The sequence below is a fragment of the Pyxicephalus adspersus genome, chromosome 6 (genome assembly GCF_032062135.1).
Source record: "Pyxicephalus adspersus chromosome 6, UCB_Pads_2.0, whole genome shotgun sequence".
Lineage (NCBI taxonomy): Eukaryota > Metazoa > Chordata > Amphibia > Anura > Pyxicephalidae > Pyxicephalus > Pyxicephalus adspersus.
Genome location: NC_092863.1, coordinates 36441722 through 36460495, shown reverse-complemented (window position 1 = coordinate 36460495; position 18774 = coordinate 36441722). Strand labels below are relative to the sequence as shown.

At 37.5% G+C, this 18774-nt stretch overlaps 1 protein-coding gene across 1 annotated transcript in view; it reads right to left on the bottom strand.

Moving 5' to 3' along the window:
• Positions 1 to 6621: 6621 nt before the first annotated feature.
• The window catches only part of TBC1D10A (TBC1 domain family member 10A), a 39255-nt gene continuing 27102 nt past the window's right edge, over positions 6622 to 18774 (bottom strand). Inside the window, exons 5-9 of the mRNA XM_072415268.1 lie at positions 17573 to 17687; positions 17431 to 17496; positions 12648 to 12837; positions 9237 to 9391; positions 6622 to 8010 (exon numbers count right to left, since the gene is read on the bottom strand). Of these exons, the coding sequence (XP_072271369.1) occupies positions 7492 to 8010; positions 9237 to 9391; positions 12648 to 12837; positions 17431 to 17496; positions 17573 to 17687 (1045 nt within the window). The 3' untranslated portion in view covers positions 6622 to 7491. The remainder of the gene's footprint in view (positions 8011 to 9236; positions 9392 to 12647; positions 12838 to 17430; positions 17497 to 17572; positions 17688 to 18774) is intronic.

Genomic DNA, 18774 nt, shown 5'->3' with positions numbered 1-18774 from the left:
TGAGGGAGGAATGCGTAAAAAAGAAAGTGCACCTTGAGAAAAAGTGCACTTACAACTGAACTTTGATTTGTGATAGGTTTCAGTGCAAATTACACTTATTATGTAGCTGTCATCCAGAAATCCACATCTGAAGAATGTCTCAAAAAAGGAGGACTCAATCCAATATTATGTAGCCAGTCAGGTAGGAAGTTATTAACTCTTTAATGTCGATTTTATTACTGCCCTGGCACACTGCCTTCGGTAGAAAAGGTCTTCAACGCTTCCAAAAACATGCAGGTAGGTTAATTGGCTTCCTCTCAAAAATTGGCCTGGGATAATGACATATGACTATGGTAGGGGCATTAGATTGTGAGCTCCTTTGAGGCACAGTTAATGGCATAACTATGGACTTGTAAAGCGCTGCGTAATATGATGGTGCTATATAAATGCTGGATAATTATAATAATAGTTATAATAATAATTATAATAATAAATGCTTCTACAAGCAGTTTGAGTCCATACAGATTTAATTATCTCAACGAGGGGCCCTCCAATCTGTCCTAAGCATGAAGGCCCAAAAATGCCCCCTACAGCTTTGGAAACATGTGAAATAAGAATCTAGTCTTCAGGGTTGGTGGCCATGTCCTGGTTCAGATTCGCAAGTGTAGTCCATCAATCTGAGTAGGCTCTAATAGCCTGAGTAAAAAAAACCATAGGGCGATGCCAATGCACCTTTAAAACTTCAGGGAAGGACCACTTCTAATCTGATTTTCTAAACTCTCCCAAGACTGAAATAGGCTCTTGCTTTTTCAAGGTGTCCAATGGTGCCCTTTCAGATTCCTAGCCCTTTATCCTCAGGAGCTTAGTGCTACATACTGGCATATCGGATGAATAGACTCCTTTTTTATCTATGCATATCAGACAATCCATGGGATCTTTGAATATGACTCAAAGCTCTGGCACTGGACAGGCAAAAGTCTGGTAAACCCTTGTGCTTGAGCTGACTCCATTAGCCTTTTCTAGCTCTGCTGTGCACTCCTCCTTTGTACATGACTTGCTAGAGCAACCATCACAGGCCCAGCATTATTGCTCTCCTATGCATTGACAACTCTTAGAATAGCTCCAAGAGTTGTCCATGCATAGGAGAGCTATATTATGAATGTAAACTAGAATAACTCCCTGAATATCTTAGGGCAGTGGTCGCCAACCCCCGGACCGGTGCCAGTCCGTGGCTGGTGAGTTCTGAGCAAGGAGCTAGAAAGGTTGTTACCATCTCTTCAAAAAAAGTAGAGAGAGCTATCAGGCCACTCACCCACCAGCAATCAATACAAACTCCTCCAAGCAATCCACATGTAAAAAAGTCTGCCATTATTGTGTCACTTGGCCAAGTTTGAAGTAATAGGGCATCATGGGCCCCACCTGACTATACTACCTGGAACAGTAGTGCCCACCTTACAGGATAACAAGGCAGTGTGGGCAGCTTAAGGTGCTTGCAATCTATAGTAAGAAGAATTTTAGATCTTTTTTAAACACCAATGTTAATGTAAAAATGTGGACCTACCTTGTAAGATGGTTGCAGTGTTGTACAGCCCTATACTTTCACTCAGTGTTTTCTAACCAGAGTTTAATGGAACACTGGGCTCCCCCCTGAGCAATGAGCAGTTTGTGTCTCCCAGGTCAGTTTAAGTGACACCAGTGATTTTGGCTATCTGTAAGGATGACATTCTTCCCAATGGTAAGCAATGTAAGAGGCATTTTTCTCAAATTTGTATATGTGAGTATACTAACATACTGTGAGCTGGGGATATAATAATTTTAGAATGGGTTCCCCATGACCTGAAACATCCCCAATATTAAAAAGGTTTAGAAACACTGTTCTAGATGATCTAAAGTTTGCTTTAGATGTGTCCAGGTATTTATTAAATATGATAAATTCTGTTAGGCAAATAAAAACTGTTGTGGTCAGTGGCATACATCTGGTCTTCATATTGGACATAGAATCCGCTGATCATATTTGTGTCCAGCAAAAAGGTAACAGGCATGTCAAATATTGACCACATAAAATGTGTTTAGTATTACAGAAGTGTTAGATTTGGCATTACCCTGGGTGCTCTGATGTTGTAAAATCTGTAAGCACAGAATTTGAGTGTATGTCGCTATTACGGTATGTTTTGCACTTACTGAACATATACATCTTTTTTAATGGAATGTTTAACATGACAAAAAGGTAGCTAACAATAGATGTTGATTGTTAGGGTTCATATGCACTTTATTGTTAGATGTGACTTCCACATTTTTGCATGTTTTTATCTACTATTGTGATTCTGTATATTAGCCAGTAGAGGGAGCTCTCAGTAGATGTTTGTCTATGAATTCAAGTCAAGCCAAAACTTGTTTTAATAATGTTGCAGATTCTATCATTGCTTTCTGTATGCTATAAGCAGCCATTACACTAAACTGGAGAGTGCACACAATCCTCTTTCCAAATCATCTACATAAAAATCTCCTTTTATTGGATATGTTACAAATATACTTACTTTACCTTTCTGTTCCAGGTTAGGTCCCATTGGATAATAAGTAGGTATAATCTAAGTAAACCCTATTGTAGTAGACTGGAGTGTTGTTTTGTCAGATTTTTTCTACTTTGTGTTCTAAAGGATTCTAGCAGGAACAATGGTAACGCCACACACAACAATGTTTTAATGAGGGGGGGAAATAATTATCCCTGATTATTACATTGCACTGCTGCCTTTACATATTATGGGTGTTTTTGGGAGGGATCTGACCAGTGAAAAGGACTTTTTTTAGTGATAGATAGTCTTTATAGGCCATTATATGGTGTTTTTCCTAAAAGTTCCAAAAATATCCATCCAATTACAAACTCTTATGAGGTCCAGCATGAATTGCTCATTTTGTGCTCTTACATTTGTTTTAGGGGATGTCAGGCCAAAGGTTTTCCGAGTCATTTTTTGGTAGTTGTGTTTAAAATCCTGCAGGCTTTTGATTGAAGTAAAAAATATGAATAAATCATTTGTTATAGTGATCTTACCTAAAGATCTCAGGTATGTGCTTTAATATTTACCAATTCTGGATATCAACAAATCCTCCAGAACACTTATATCACCTATATATTTTCATGGTCACCAAGCAAACCAAACATGGAAAACCCCATCTCTGAATTCTATAGAGGTGAAATAGTGAGCAAAGGGAACAATGAGACGTAAATCCTTAATGATATACAAGACAATTTTTTCTATATGGCAGCCACGGTGGTCTTGGGCTAAGTACACACGTGCAATAATTGTCGTTGGAAAGGATCTTTCACGATACTTTCCAATCACTAACGACTGAACGATGCATGAACGAGTGCTGTACATACAGCACCATTCTGCTCCATGGAGAGGGGAGGGGGAGAGCGACGGAGCGGCACCCTTCTGCGCACTCTCCCCCTTCACTTCCATTAAATCGTTAGTCGTCCATCGCCGGTGGGTCCTCACGGCAGGCTGTGTACACACGTCAGATTCTTGTCCGATATCAGCCCTAAGCCAATTATCAGATGAGAACCATTGGACGTGTGTACGTAGCCCTATTATCTTCCTTCTCACAGAACCACTCGTTTTATCTTGCAATACAACCTGCAAGCTCTTTTATAACTCCAATTGCAAATTCCTCTTTATTTTCCTTCACCAATTAACTAACCCATTTTTTCTCTGGTTTTATCTGCCTGTAACACTGCTCAAGCATGTAACCATGTTTTTTTATTACTCTTGTGGTTCTTTTTTATTCCATATTTCTTGTTTTGGAGAGTTACATGACCATGTGCTGGATTAGGTATTGTATTTGCCCACTGACTTTTTGCATAGCTCTCTGTATTTTAACAATTCTCTACTTTAGCAATGTCATTCCATTTGTGATATACCACATAGATTTATCTCATGTTAGCATTGTAACTGTTTTATTCTTCAGTAATAATCCTACCGTTATCTTTTCTACTCTTGTTTCTTTGCGGTTTCTACAATAAAGCTTTTCGTAAGAGAATTGTGCTTTCTAATTGCCGCTGGCATTCTATTTGGTAATGATAGTGAAAAGGTTATATGTTTGTGAGTAGGAAGGGTGTCACTGATATTTACAGGAGAAAATGATTGTGTGCCCATTCCTTATGAATTGTAACACTAAGAAACAGTGAGGAGCCTTAGGATGAGGGTTTTGGTAAAATTACTTGGATACTGTGCATGTAATACATTGAAATGAATTCACTATTGCAGTGCAGATTGTGCAGTCTATCCTATGCCAGATGGAGAAGAGAAATCCTATGACTGGGATCAATCCCCAGCATTAACTCCCTCCTCTTTTTCTGATTGGGGGACATTCAACATCATTTAGACCTTTTTCTCCCCAGAGTGCGCCCCAGGCCCACCCCTTTCATTTTTTTTGGTATTTGTAATAAAAGTATTTTATTTTTGCCTAAATCCTCCCAATAGTCTACCCACTGCTTGCAGTGATATGAGGGATCTTGCCAGGTGTACAGATAGCAGCTGATGTGTTCAGGTAGTGAATTATATTTCTAGCATGGTCGTAATAAAAGTGCTATTTTATGTTTCGGAAGCAGACATTACCACTTCAGCTTTCTAGTACTCTTAGCCATAACTTTTTATTTTGTTTAAAATGTTTTAGTTTTCAAAGGTGTGTGGAAGTGTAAGAACGTCTGTCAAGCTATTACTCAAAGCAAATTTCCACATTTGCAGTCAAATTATAGGATTCGAGATAGAACACAAAGTAGGGGAAATCCACTAAATAAAGCACAAACACTATTATAGGTCTGCCATATTCTCTAAGTATGATGTCTGTACTTGCACATTATATCATGTGCTAAAATAATGATCTATATTTAGGCATCATTGCAAGCAACATTCTAGAACTACCAGACATGTTCATCCTAGTGGCTAGGCAGTTCTAATTTGCATTTTTTTTTTTTATGGGGAAGAGGTGACTAAAGAATTACTACGTCCCATTGCCCGTAGCAGACTGCTAACACCACCCAATGTTTAATGCTGTATTTTTATTTAGAAATGTATTCATGCATACTTGTAGAGAGGTCTGTTAAGGAGGACAGAGTTGGAAGCAGTATAGTGGCTTTATTGATTTTTCTGTTGGTTGTAAAATTTGTATTATCTATACATAGAAACCACCTTAGCTGTAGAATGTCTGTGTAATAATTATATGTCATACAGTTAGGTACATAAATATTTGAACAGGCTTTAGTTCCTCACATTTTTATGCAATCTTTTTGTTCAACCCACTGAATTAAAGCTGAAAGTCTGCAGTTCATCTGCATCTGAGTTGTTTCATTTAAAGTTAATTGTGGTAATGTACAGAACCAAAATTCTAAAAAAGTTGTCTCTGTCCAAATATTTATGGACCTAACTCTATATCCTAAATAGTTCATTAGATTAGGTAGTGACAAAATTTTGTGCATGTTTTTAAGACCAGGCCAAGCCAAAAACCAATATATTAGTTGCAGGGGGGCCTCATATCTTGAGACATCAAATCGCTGCCATAATTATGGCCTTCAATCCCATCCATTTGGGGGAGGTTATTGTGCCTTTTCACCTTTGCATTAATATTAAGTAACAAAAAAACACAACAAGCAGTTTGTACCCTCATGCTGTTGTGCAAAGGTCTCATTGATAAGGAATGGAAAACATGGGGTTCAGTTACTTGAGATGATGCTCACCTGGTGAAATAAATGGTAATGAATAAGGTAAAGTTGCACTCACATATCCAATCATATGCAAGGAAAAAAAATCCTCACATAAAGAATGGGATTACTTATAAAAAAATATTGTTTAGGTCATCAGACCTCAGCAATACAAATTCAACATCTGAGAGCATTCATGTACAGATTTGCAACAAAAAATGCTAGATAGACAAGGTGGTCAGCACGGTGGCTCAGAGGTTAGAACTCTGGCCTTTGCAGCTCTGGGTTGGAATCTCAACATGGACTTCGCAGGTTCGCCCAGTGTTTTTGTGGGTTTCCTCTGGGTACTCTGGTTTCCCCCCAACATTCCAAAAACATACAGTTAGGTTATTGGCTCCCCCTAAATTGACCATAGACTGTATTAAAGACAAATAACTATGGTAGGGACATTAGATTGCGAGCCCCTTTGAGGGACAGTTAATAACATTGGAATTTTTACAGCTCTACGTAAAATGTCAACACTATATAAACACTGTGTAATAATAATAGACAATCACTTAGCAACCCCAATATATGCCCGAAGTATTAGCTGATCTGTCACTCCCCTATGTTTCCATGAAAATCCTCCAGAAAACAGATGGCTGTCAGAGAATTGTTGCTGGCAATGTTTTTGTGATAGTGTGTGTATATGTAACACACACAAATTTAGAGTGGTTGTGTGTTTCTTATGTACAGGGAGTTATACATTTAAATGAAACTTCACTCTACTTCTGCACTTTTTACCCCCATGATAAAATAGTATCCTCTTAGTATGCTTCCTTATACATAGGAAACTGGATGAAACAAGCAATTATATTTGGTGCAAACAGGTTCAAAATGTACATAACTTAGCTTGACAAGAGCTCATATATTGAAAAAAAAAAATAAAAGAACGACACGTCATGTTTATTGTAATCTAAATATTGGCAAGTGTCTTTATTTTTTTCTTTTGCAACAGCTAATACCATAGATAAATAAATATTCCTGCTTGGCTGTGTTTAGTGTAACTGTATAACAACACACTGTGGAATACAAGCTCTTCCCTGTAGTGTCAGGAAGAGGAAGGAATAATGTAGTTTGGTCAGGTAACTGCATACAGTTTATTCCTCACATCTCCCACAGAAACCCAACATACTAACTCAGATTTCATCTTCTTCTACACCATCTAATAAGAGTTTGAAGAAATTCAACAAAAGCTTCATTGTGCTGAAATATGGAGCACAATTCAGACTCCTTTAATCCATTTAATTGTACAAAGAGTATCTGTGGGATGGAGGAAAAGATTGTCTGTTCTATTTCTCTGCTTGGTCCCATGTATATAGGAAACAATGAACTTGTTGTGCATAGAAAATTCTGCTCTCAGCAGCAAAACATCGGGAATGGAATAGAGGATAGGGTGCATGGCCTGCACCTATTACACTGATGTTAGTCACAATACAGAAGGATCTCTTGCAGCCGGGATGGTATTTTGAAGTAACCGTTTGACCCCATTTCCATTCACACGAAAAGAGACGAGAAGAGCCTTTGTACAATACATAATAAAGGTCTTGTAATCTCTGAGTAATGGTGACTTGTGGAAGTACATATTCCATGAGTCCAGGACAAACCCTGTACATTTTTAAGCTGCATAAAGACAGTTCCTGTATTTTTACCGTTTATTCAAATCCGACTTTATCTTTGTTGTTGAAGATTGCCCAATACAAAAGGTTGAAGGACAAACACACAGATGGCTAGAATCGGTGTGGTCATTTGATCATGTGGTGTAATTGTGGAAATTATAAATAGGTGTCTTCACTTTCTTTGGAGCACAAACTCTCACTGGATTGATGCACATTTAAAGAGTCATTTTGGGTCACTTTGGCCAAGAGAGGCTGTACCGGTTCCTGCCGGTGATCTATGTTCCCCTCGGTTCCATTTTCCTTTCCGTTTTCCTCTTTCACAGACCCATTGGATTGGTCAGCTTTTCCTTTGCTCTTTTTCTTTTCAACTTTCTTTTTCTCTTTCTCCAATTTCTCTCTCTCCTTCATCTCTTTACTTCGCAGTTTCTCTTGTTCTTTCTCTTCCTGCTTCTTTTCTTTGACCTTCTTTCCACCACTTACATTGGGTGGAAGGATGATAGAAGGAGAGTGCACCAGAGGCTTATGGCCTATAGGGTCGGCATCACTGATAGCTTTGGCCCCATGCATACGGGAAGGGGATTTACACTGCAGCTCTCCAAATTCTTCCTTCCATTTCTTTAGCTGGATCAGATGCTCACGCTCCACATCTCGCTCTGTGACGGGCAACTCCAAAATCTTGTGGGAAACGACAAACAAACATATTACAACAAGCTTTGCAAATATACACTGAAATATGCCATAACATAGGGGCTTGTAGTGACATTGTTATGACTGGGACAATACAATTTTCCTACATGATGTAGGCACTGTAATCATCAAGAAGACAAGAGGTGATCAGTTAACAAAAAAATAAAAGAAATTTAAAAGGTAAAGGTAATTGAAAAAAAGCTACATAAAAAAAAAGGTTATTCTGGTGTTTCACACAAGTTTTAAGTTTCTCATTTTAGCTGCATGTAAACCCCTACATTTTTCCCTGTGTTGGATAAAGTAGGGAAAGGTTAAAACCTTCATCATGCTGTATTCCATTTAAAGATTTACCTTGAATACAAAAAAATGAAAGAGCAAAAGAGTAAAAGGGCTGTGAGGGTTTTACTTGCCATTGGTGTCCTATTTGGGAGATTATTCTTCAATTTCTGTCCTGTAACTCAACATGAAGGGGAATTATGTCTACCCAATGTGAGGGAAAACCACTGACTCCGAAGAAAGATTTACCCTCTATTCTTGTAAATGGTGGCCACTTAAATTTTTGTAAATACTCTTTCCTTCCCAGTGTGACTAGTAATAAGGGCAATTAACATGATTAATAAAGAAAGCAATGCAAACCTGACCGTGATTCCAACCCCTCCCCATTTTTTAAACTATAAAAGTCCAATTCATATACATATATATAGGGCCAAGGATTACATTTTTTTTTAAGCTAAAGCAAAGAGTCCAGTCCATTGTGGTAATTTGTATTCTTCACACGTTTGTTATATTTGACTCTTGAGAAGAAGTTTATATAAAAAAAAAAAAAAAAATAGTAAAGAAAATAAGTGGGATATACAACAAGAACTGGCTCCATTTAAACTACAACAGATACATGTTTAGGATTGGCAGATGTTCTGCTCTCTGTTGTTGAGTCTCCCACTCCTCTTGGCATATTTGAAATGTTGGGTTGCATTCCATTACCAATTGGCAAGTTAGAAATATGAACATATGCACAGAAAAATGCTATTCTTCCCAAATTTTTAGACTTGCTTCTTGTGGAAAAAACAACTAATACCTTTGTACAAGCTAATACCTTTGTACCAGTCCGAATATGACCGGTTCAAGTACAATACATCACTATTGACCAGTCAAATTCCACCAAAACAGGTAAAATACTTCTCATGATCTAATGTTGCTTTCCCTTACATACTCACCTCTGGGATAAGGAAACTTTCCTGCATGTATTTCGGATCAATTGCTCGCAACTTCTCCATTGTTTCATACTGACCCTGGCAAGATTTGAGCTTTTCAGTGGAGCCAAGTGTATACTTCAAAAGAATAAGAGCAACTCGAAAGATGATTTTTACCCCTGTAGATATAAATAGGATTATATTAATTAAATTAATACTTATAACTTTACTAATAATATTTTAGATCATACCATTTGTCACAATATGGAAAACTGTACTTAAAACTGTACCCCAATGCCAGACCTACATAACCTACATACAGGACTACAACTATTTCAGCTATTTGGATTCTTGAAGGTCCACAACATTAACAAAATATTTCAGGAATGGAGGCAGGAGTAGAGGTCATCAAAGGTAAAGCAATATGCATATATTGATCTGCACACTGGGTTAGTGGCTGTAAAAGAACTGAAGCCCCAGGATAGTACGAAGGGAGCGTGTGGACTGACTTGGTTGCGGTCAGGTGAATTCCACTTACATTTAAGATCCATTTGAGAAGCTACCAAGACCATTCTGATTCAGTTCTGACAGATGCATTTGACCTTTTAAAACTACAGCAATCAGCTTTAAACAGATACTGAACTTTCACTGCTTTGTATAGAACATAAAATAATGAAGTTTTAGGAGAATGTATAGGGGTTTTGTACATTTTAGTCAAAACCGTTACATATCAGGATTTTGTATTTTTTAGATTATTCGGCAGGTGAAGTACTCACTGGTGGTCGTGTTTTACAGTTTATTCTATTGTAAAAACTTGGTTTACAGATTAAAGCTGGGACCTGCAAAACCAACCAGGGGAACGGAGCTGTCAGCTCCGCGCCTCTGATTGCTGTTGCAGTCCTGTACTATGTGTTCCTGGATAGAGTTTTTCTATCCAGGAACACAGTCAGTGTTAGTCTCGCTGGCTGCTCATGAATGAATGAATGTAGCCTGGGAAAAATCTGAGGATTTTTCCCACAACCGCGTTCATTCATAAATGCAAGAGGCATGACTCACTCCGAGAGGAGGAGTATTGTGACTGCATTTGTGAATGGAGCCCTCATTCTGACCTGTAAATCTTGGGGATCACTCACTGAGAGGCAGATTCCCACAGCTGTTTTTATGAATGCAGCCGTGATCATCCTCCTTTAGTGATTTCCTGGACTTCTGATGGTTTCGCAAAATTTTGGGGACCCATCGGAACTTCGAGGAAATTTTCACTAGTCACCAGGACACGACTTTCATTATTTATCCTATTTTACATGCAGTGACATCCCTGGATTTCTTGCTTCCAAGTACAATGCAGGCAGATCATGGCTGGTCGGAGAGGCCAGCAGAGTGCTGTAAAGCCCACAAGTTATTCAAAACCTCCATTAATTAAAATATAAAAATCAAATGAATAAAAGGAGTGAACCAGGGAAAGTAAGCTGGGTGATGCGGTATACCTAGAATGGACGTAGATTAGGATTCAAAACATTTGCTAGCAAATAGCAAATTACTTTGACAAAATTAATTCCAGGTTTGCTGGATCACCCAGCTTCACTGATGAAAGTTCATCCTCTCCAGCCTCGGAGAGCTTTAATAATCTAGGCCCAATGCAGCAGTCCAAAGCTTCAAGAAAAAGTCAGCATGTCTAAAAGCAGGAGTGTTAGAGTGCTCTGCTCAATATATATATCTATCTCACACAGAATTCAAAACGAGCAACAAAGCATTCAGTTTACCTTTATTGCTAAAGGAAATACACTTCTCTTCATGTGTACAAATTATGCAGGAAAGCCATTTGTCTTTAGGAGTGATGGCTTCCTCATATGGAAGTCAGAACTGTTGCCGGTGAGGTATGCTCTCATGTATGTGTGGTATGCATGCTCACTCCTGTTTACTTAATGTCAAATATGTAAGCAGTGACTATATAGCTTAAAAGGACATTGTCCCCTTTTACCAATCCTTATTCCACTTTATTTTACATAAGGTAGAATGAAGTAAAATACAAAACAGAAGACAAAAAAAACCCTGCCTAAATTGAAAATAAAATAGGCACTGAACATAATTACAATTGTTTTTCTGTGTATCAAAGGACTTTCCAGGTACTTAATGACATCATTTTAGTATCAGACTGTTAAGAAGCATGAAAATGTAATACACACAGATCCTGACAACATCCCAACCGATCCCAGCACATAAAGCATATTCACTCTGCAGTACAATGGATCACTTTTCTGCATGCTCAGGGATCAGAACTGTGGTCACACTATATGACTATTCAGGTTAGGAATTTGCCTGAAGATACAGCTGTCTGAAGACTTAAGTCTGGCATCCATTTACCCCTCTGTTACCTCCATTCAGCATACCTTCCTATACAGGATATTCCCCAGACAGCACAGGAGGTAAGTGACTCTCATAAATGTAAGGATTTATACAGGACCTTGTAATACTTGCATAACCAGAACAGCATTTGAAATAATGAAGGTGGTAGGGAAGTATAAGTCAGAACTCAACCAGGGTTTTAATGCTAAAGATAGGCTTTCTGTATTATGGGTGTTGATGTTTGGACTTTAATAAAGTCAGTTTTATTGTTTGTGGTACAGCAGAAAAAAAAAAAATATAAATAAAGCTTAATTATGTGTTGATGCTTTTTTTTTATGTGTCCTTTAAATGCCAAAACAGGCGGGGTGAGACACAGACATGTGCTAAATGACAGTAACCAGAACAGACACACCGTGCTCATGGCTTGTCCTGGAAAACATGTAGAGACAAGCAGATAGACACACACCCTATAATGAGTAACATCTCCTTGCAGCATGAATCCTGCCCATCTAACAAGGCCACCGCACGCCTTATACTCAGAGCTGGCACTATACTACAAATGGGTGAAGACACTGCATCAGATATGAGTCATTAGGGCAGTTTCATCTTATTCCACAAAATACCACCTCAATTATCCACTGGTCATGTAGTCTTGGAAGAGTTATCTTTATCAGATATTATGGTTAGCCTTACTTCCAGGTATTGGGGTGCAAGCTAAAATCTATTCTAGGTTTCCAGCTTTCATTACCGAAATTAGAAAACTTATTCCTGAATAATACATTTTTCTACCTGAATCCAATGTTAAAATTTATTTTTTAAATAATTTTTAAATACACCACTTTGAGCCTACAATTTTCAAGTCTGAAATGGCTCTATCAAATTAAACATTGGAGCATTTTTTGGTTTCCAAAGAAGACAAATGAACTACAACCTCAACCACACAACAAAGCGGTTGTCTATTACTGTGGTTGACAGTCTGAGGGGGCCCCAATTTTCCTCCACTGATCTCTAGGTTTCTGCTGCTATCAATGGCTCCCATGGTACAACACTTCAAGGAATGAAGTTCTTCCAATACAGATTGACATGAATTACCTTCACAGAAAAACATGTCCCATACTCGCAAGACAGAGCTCCAGGGAAGTGTCCGTGAAAATGCGCACATAAACCATTCTGTCATATACAAGATTGGGTCAATCTTCTGCTTGCTCAGGTGTTTGTAGGCCACTGTAGACACTTTACGAAGCAGCGCAAAGAGAATCCTTCCGTCCAACTGAATCGCTTCCTGGAAGAAAAAAAAATGGTATAAACACTAATGGAACAAAAATAAATATTTATTTATATATTTATTGATTGTCCCTGTTAATTGGGTTGTTTTGAGTCAGGGGGTACTTAATCTGATCCCACCTATATAAGATCACTGTTTTTAGTTGGCCATACATTACACTATGGTAAGGAATGCCTCTATACAGGCCTATGTAGGCTAATCAGACGTCTTGTAAATGACTGTGGCAATTCCAGCCTCTTTACCTGGGAAGTCACCAGAGTGGTCTATAGTCCCTGATGATTTATTATAGCACTGTGGCTGACAAATTCCTGCAATATGGTTTTTTAACAGCTATGGTGGATAAATATTGCAAGCTCTTGCATCTCATAAATGAATTGTAGGAAAAAAAATATAATTACCAGAAAAAAAAAAAAAAAAAAAACACACACACACGCTTCTATTAGGAAGAAGAATGAAAACAAATTCCTGTTTTTGTCTTAATATTTTAAGTAAACATTGAAACATGCACTATTTATTATAGGATACAAGGTCCTGACTACAAACAATCCCGAGAAAGTTGAGCATAGCTCAAAGTTAAAGAAAATAAATCTCTCCTTTTAGTTTAGGCTGTACAATGTAATGCAGCAAAAAAGGACTTATGTAAATCATCTGTGTATTTATTTTTATGCAAACAAATCACAAACCTAATTCTGTTGTTTTTTTAGTTTGTGATCACAACATTTGAATGTCATGTGCATGCCTGAACAAGCATTTGACACTCACATTAACTTCAAATGTCATGCAGTGTAAAACCTGTTCTTATGTGTTAATTTTAGAAGGTGGAGATTTTTTATTTTCTTAAAAAAAAAAAAATACAGATTGCTATGCCAATGATCAGCTATTAAATACATGGATGCAGCTCTATGTACAGCAACACATTGGTGGAGTGTACCAGTCAGCTATGACATCTTGCTTTACCATTAGGTCACAAGTTTTAGGATTAGATTATGCCAATTGATCTTTTAAAGCGTTCTGTAGCAAAACCCAAATCCCTGATTCTGGAAGATTCAGCTCCCGTGTTTATCAATGGGCCTGGTCTGCCTCTGCAATTTGGTGGTTCGAATACCAAGGCCAGGCTCCATCACAACTGCTTTTATTTCAAAACAGTATTAGGTCTGACAATTACAATTCTAGAATTGTTTTCAAACCATTTTGAACTTTGAGTGCACGTCCAGTCAAAACACTTCTAAATTTTGGGTAGATTAGAAGGATGGCTGGAAGGGCTGCTCTTTAATAGCAAAACATCATCAAAAAAAAAAATTTTTTTTTTGTTTTTTTAATTAGAGAGGGAATAGAAACCCTGTAGGATTTGGCAGCAAGCAATACGTGAGGGTGAATCTATCTACAGCAGCCTCAGAGTGAGGAAGTATCTAAAGTTCTTCTAGACTTTACTGCAAACTAGTAACTACGGTAGTTAAACTCTGGTCTAGCTGTTTTACCTGTGAAAGTATTTAGAATACTGTACATTCAGTCTTAAGATTTTCACAGTTCTGCCACACAGCACTACCCAGACAGTTTCACTTACAGGTCCCCTACCCACTCTAATCCTATATTTGGTCAGTAAAAGTTGCAGCTTTTACTGGCACAGTTTACCACTTCCACATACCAGGAACCACACGTTTGCTAACTGAACAATAAATACATAATTGTATTATATTTTTCTGCATTCATTAGTGAAAGTGTAATATGGACAAGTTTCCTTGTGTCCGATGTTGGTCCTTACACAGGAATAAAGCCCATAATCTGCACAGATTGTATCCTATTTAGAAAGGAAGTGATGTTGACCCTCAGATTGTGATGTTTCTAGGTTAAGCAATATTTACATTATAACATTTGCCAAACCTCATAATACCAAGGAAGTTATAGCAACATAAAACTGAAAGAAGAGAAAACAGAACAATACCTGCTAAGAGTTCCTCAACATACCTGCAGAGGTGACCTGAGCATCAAACAAATATTAAGCCATGTACAATAATGGAAACATTTAACTGAGGCAATAGATAATCTGTGGCAAAGCAAGTTTTAAAATAGCATGTCCTAACTCCCTCATTTTAAAGTAAAACTGTGCACATTCCAATCATTTTTTTAACAAGTGGGAAATACTTTAAAACAAGCCATCACTGACCCAGATAGGTATAAGCATTCTGGAGTGATTCATCCAATACAAACAATGAAGTCCAGTTTTAGCAATTTTCTATATTCCTTTTTTAAATAACTATTTGTGAAGAATATTTAAATATTAAATATTAGCACAGTTCTAGGGAGCAGGCAGCAGGGACGTCTCAACGTGTATTTAGTTTAGCAGCAAGACCTAACCGCTGTTTCAGCAGAACAGCACCATGAAAACATTAGTGGCCAAACAATGTACTGCAATCCCTGTATTTAAAATGCGTGAAATTCATGCCTGAAAACTGAAGGAACTGGATTTTTAATAGTCAACTGTAGTCTTATTACAGTTTGATTTTAAAGCTGCTCTGCCAGCATAAAGCAACACATTCCCCCCCCCCCCCAAACTACAACTAAAATTGACCTAATTTATAGAAGGACCAACAAATGCACAATTTCATGAATTGATAAAGAGTATTCTCATATATAAAGTACACATACACACTTTCATACCCTTAAGTTGTTAAAAACCATTACTGCTCCATTTCATAAAGCCACTAAATTAGGTAGCAGACAATTAAAACAGAGTTTCCTCTTCCATGCAAGCGTGTCTGTATGCACACAAATAGCACAGCTATTTGAAGAGTTCTAAGGGCTAGGCAGGGGGACAATGGGGGAGCAGAATGTAGGATAATGTGTGTATAAATTTACCACCTAACTGGAAAATATATACTTCAATGTGCCCAAAAATACAAAACCTAATTACTATGTTACTTTAAAAAATCCTAATCGATTAGCCCATTTTTACTTCCATAAATCCGTGGAGTCAGGATGTGCTGGATCCCAAGTCTTCTCTTATCCAAACAGAGTTTAATGGGATCTTTTGCAGGTGCCCACGTGGCTGCCAGGGAGACATGGAATATTCATACTGGCTGACCAATATAGGGGGAAGGGTGTACATTTAGGTTTCAGAAGACATCACCACAAGGGGACCAGTTGGCATGGGCACAGACTGTAGGCCTGCATCACAGGTCCCCACTTTCTAGAAAAGGTGTGTGTAAGGGACGTCTTATGGAAGAAAAATATAGATATGGATTTAAAGTTTATTTGAACTTTATTGATCTGTTAACCAATGCTAATTACAAGAAAAAGACCCTTGGGCCTAAGGCTTTAAAGAAATGATAAGACTCTGTAGCCAGTTTTGTATTTCTGCTACCCATTTCCCTATAAGAAATGTGATAAAACAAGGAACAAATCACTTTTCTATGAAATGTATGTTCTTTTTTTTTCTTTGCTCCAAAAAAACAAATTCTTCACAGAAACAAAGCCAGAAGATAACAATAGAATGCTTGCTCCCAAGAGATTAGACACATTCCTCCAACCACATGTTTCCTTAGGAATATTATGCTGGTGCATAACTTAATATATTCCAATTCTAAACTTGTACTTGTAAATGGAATTCCAAAAAAAAAAAAAAAGGACACCATGTTTACAGGTATTTACCAGTTCCCTAAAGCCATGGACAGATTAGTCCTTCATTATGTACGTAATTCAGCTACATTTGTAGACAAACTTTTGTAAATTGTACTCAAACCAAATATAAAATCACAAGACTATGACCACAAAAAAAGCCTAATGGACTCAGCTTGGCTAAAGCAACCTTCACGTAGCCATGTTTGGTTACTCAAAGATTTTTTTTTTTTCTTTTTGCAATGCAACTGGGAGAATTTAATGCAAATTTCCCATGCAAAAAATATTTACAGTAGTAAAGATATACTAAAATTTGACATCTACTCAAACCTTTGCAGTTTGCCACGACAGATCACTTTTCAAGGTTAACCATGCAAATATGATTCCACTTACTCCAGCCGAGTAACAAATCCAGCCGTCATTCATCACCAAGTTTTACACCTTTATAACCCTACCGTATCTGGAACAAAATGCACTGTTTTTGCCAGGGGCAATTACCAATCTGAACAATTACTGAGTAAAAGTAATTACAGGGTAGTATATCATGGCCTGTACACAAAGTGCTTGCTGTTTTAATCAGTGATATATCCAAGATCTTAAAGGTTTTATTGCAGTAATGGACAAGATCTATATAAAGAACATGAATGTATGAAACTTTTGTATAGAGGAGTTCATTTAATTACATATAGCACGTGCTAATAACACACTATATTATTCTCCCTGAATATTTCAATCTCATTTTGTTTTTTTTAGCATACACTTTAATTAGCGTTTCTTTTCAGGATGTATCTGTATGCCAGGCCTTTGTTTAAAAGCAGTGTAGCTTTCCCAGGTTTACTCAAAATCCTAATAGCCACTTTCAATGACCCTTATTCTGCTTTCAGCACGGTGCCAATTTTTATCTGCCGCTCTCCAAAGAAAACAGTGGCTGTGCCAGAGAACGCGAACAATAACATTTGTTTAGTTTGTCCTTACCAGTTTCTCACTGTAATATCCCGGCAGGTACTTCTCGCAGATCTGCACCAGACACCAAAATGCTTGCTGTGGAAGAGACAAGAGCTTTGAGACTCGTCACCTCATACCAGGCATATTACCAACAGCATAATGCCCTTCTTACCTCTGCCGGCATGTGCATGAGTAGGACAGCTGCTATGGGTGCCTGGGCCTGACAGTATCCTTCATCAGGCCTGTACAGAGTATACGCCTTTAGTACCCTGAAGAGATCTTGTTGGCTACAAAGAAAAAGAAATCTTTTATATAAAATGTGAACACAACGCCACTCAACCATTGTAACACAAGCTAACAGACTGGGCAAGGAGTTTTTTTTTTTACAACAAACATCCTAGCACACTAGAATTAGCCTAGAGATGACATTTCCTTTTAATATTGGCAAATTCAGGTACGGATACTTTCATGGTAAATTTATGGTAATTTTACGGCAACTGAGAAACCTGGGAAGCCCTAATTTACATTTAGTGAACAAACTAATCTAACTTATCTTTGACCTGCCCTCTTCAATGTTTCCTACTGGTCAGCTGTCTGTCTATCATAGTAAAACACAAGAAGTGAGATGTAAACTTGGCTGCAATTCACCAAGCATCTCGGCCCCAACATATAAGTGCAAATACAGTGTACAACTACATATAATTTATGGTATCAATCTATTGTAAAGTACTATACATAGGCACAATTGTATCAATAGTTTTTGTTGTGTATTAAGTCCAACCATACATAGATAGATTATTTGATGCCAAGAGTTAACAGACCTAGCTCATCTTAAAAATAACTTTTCTTCTAAAAAAAGAACTTCTAAAAAAAACTTTTCTTCCTTGTAATATTATTTGAACCTATTTACAGTGAAAGGATTGTTCCCTTTTATGGATAAAATGAAACCTATCATGAGAGAAGTATGAAGATTTCCACTGCTGACCGTCTAAACATGCCAGTTACATGGCTTTCATGCCAATCTGCTACCAGAAAGACATCCGAGTCACTGATTCAGTAATTATATAGCCTGCTAAATTAGCATTTTGCATCTGTGTATTTCCTCATCTATATTGCCTTATATAACCAGTAGATAAGCCCGCCTGAAATATTCCCTTTAAAGCACTCAGTAATATTCTCTCCAATATTTTTCTTTCAGAAATATAAAAGAAATGATAAACACATTTACGTCTAAGAAAGAAAGCACAAGAATGTTCGTTGCCTATATTACATTACAAAGAAACAGTTCTATAATTACTTTGTATTTACAGGCACAAGGTTAAAGAAATCCATACTGTTGGCAAAGAAAGCTCTAGTAATGCAGCACTTAGTGCC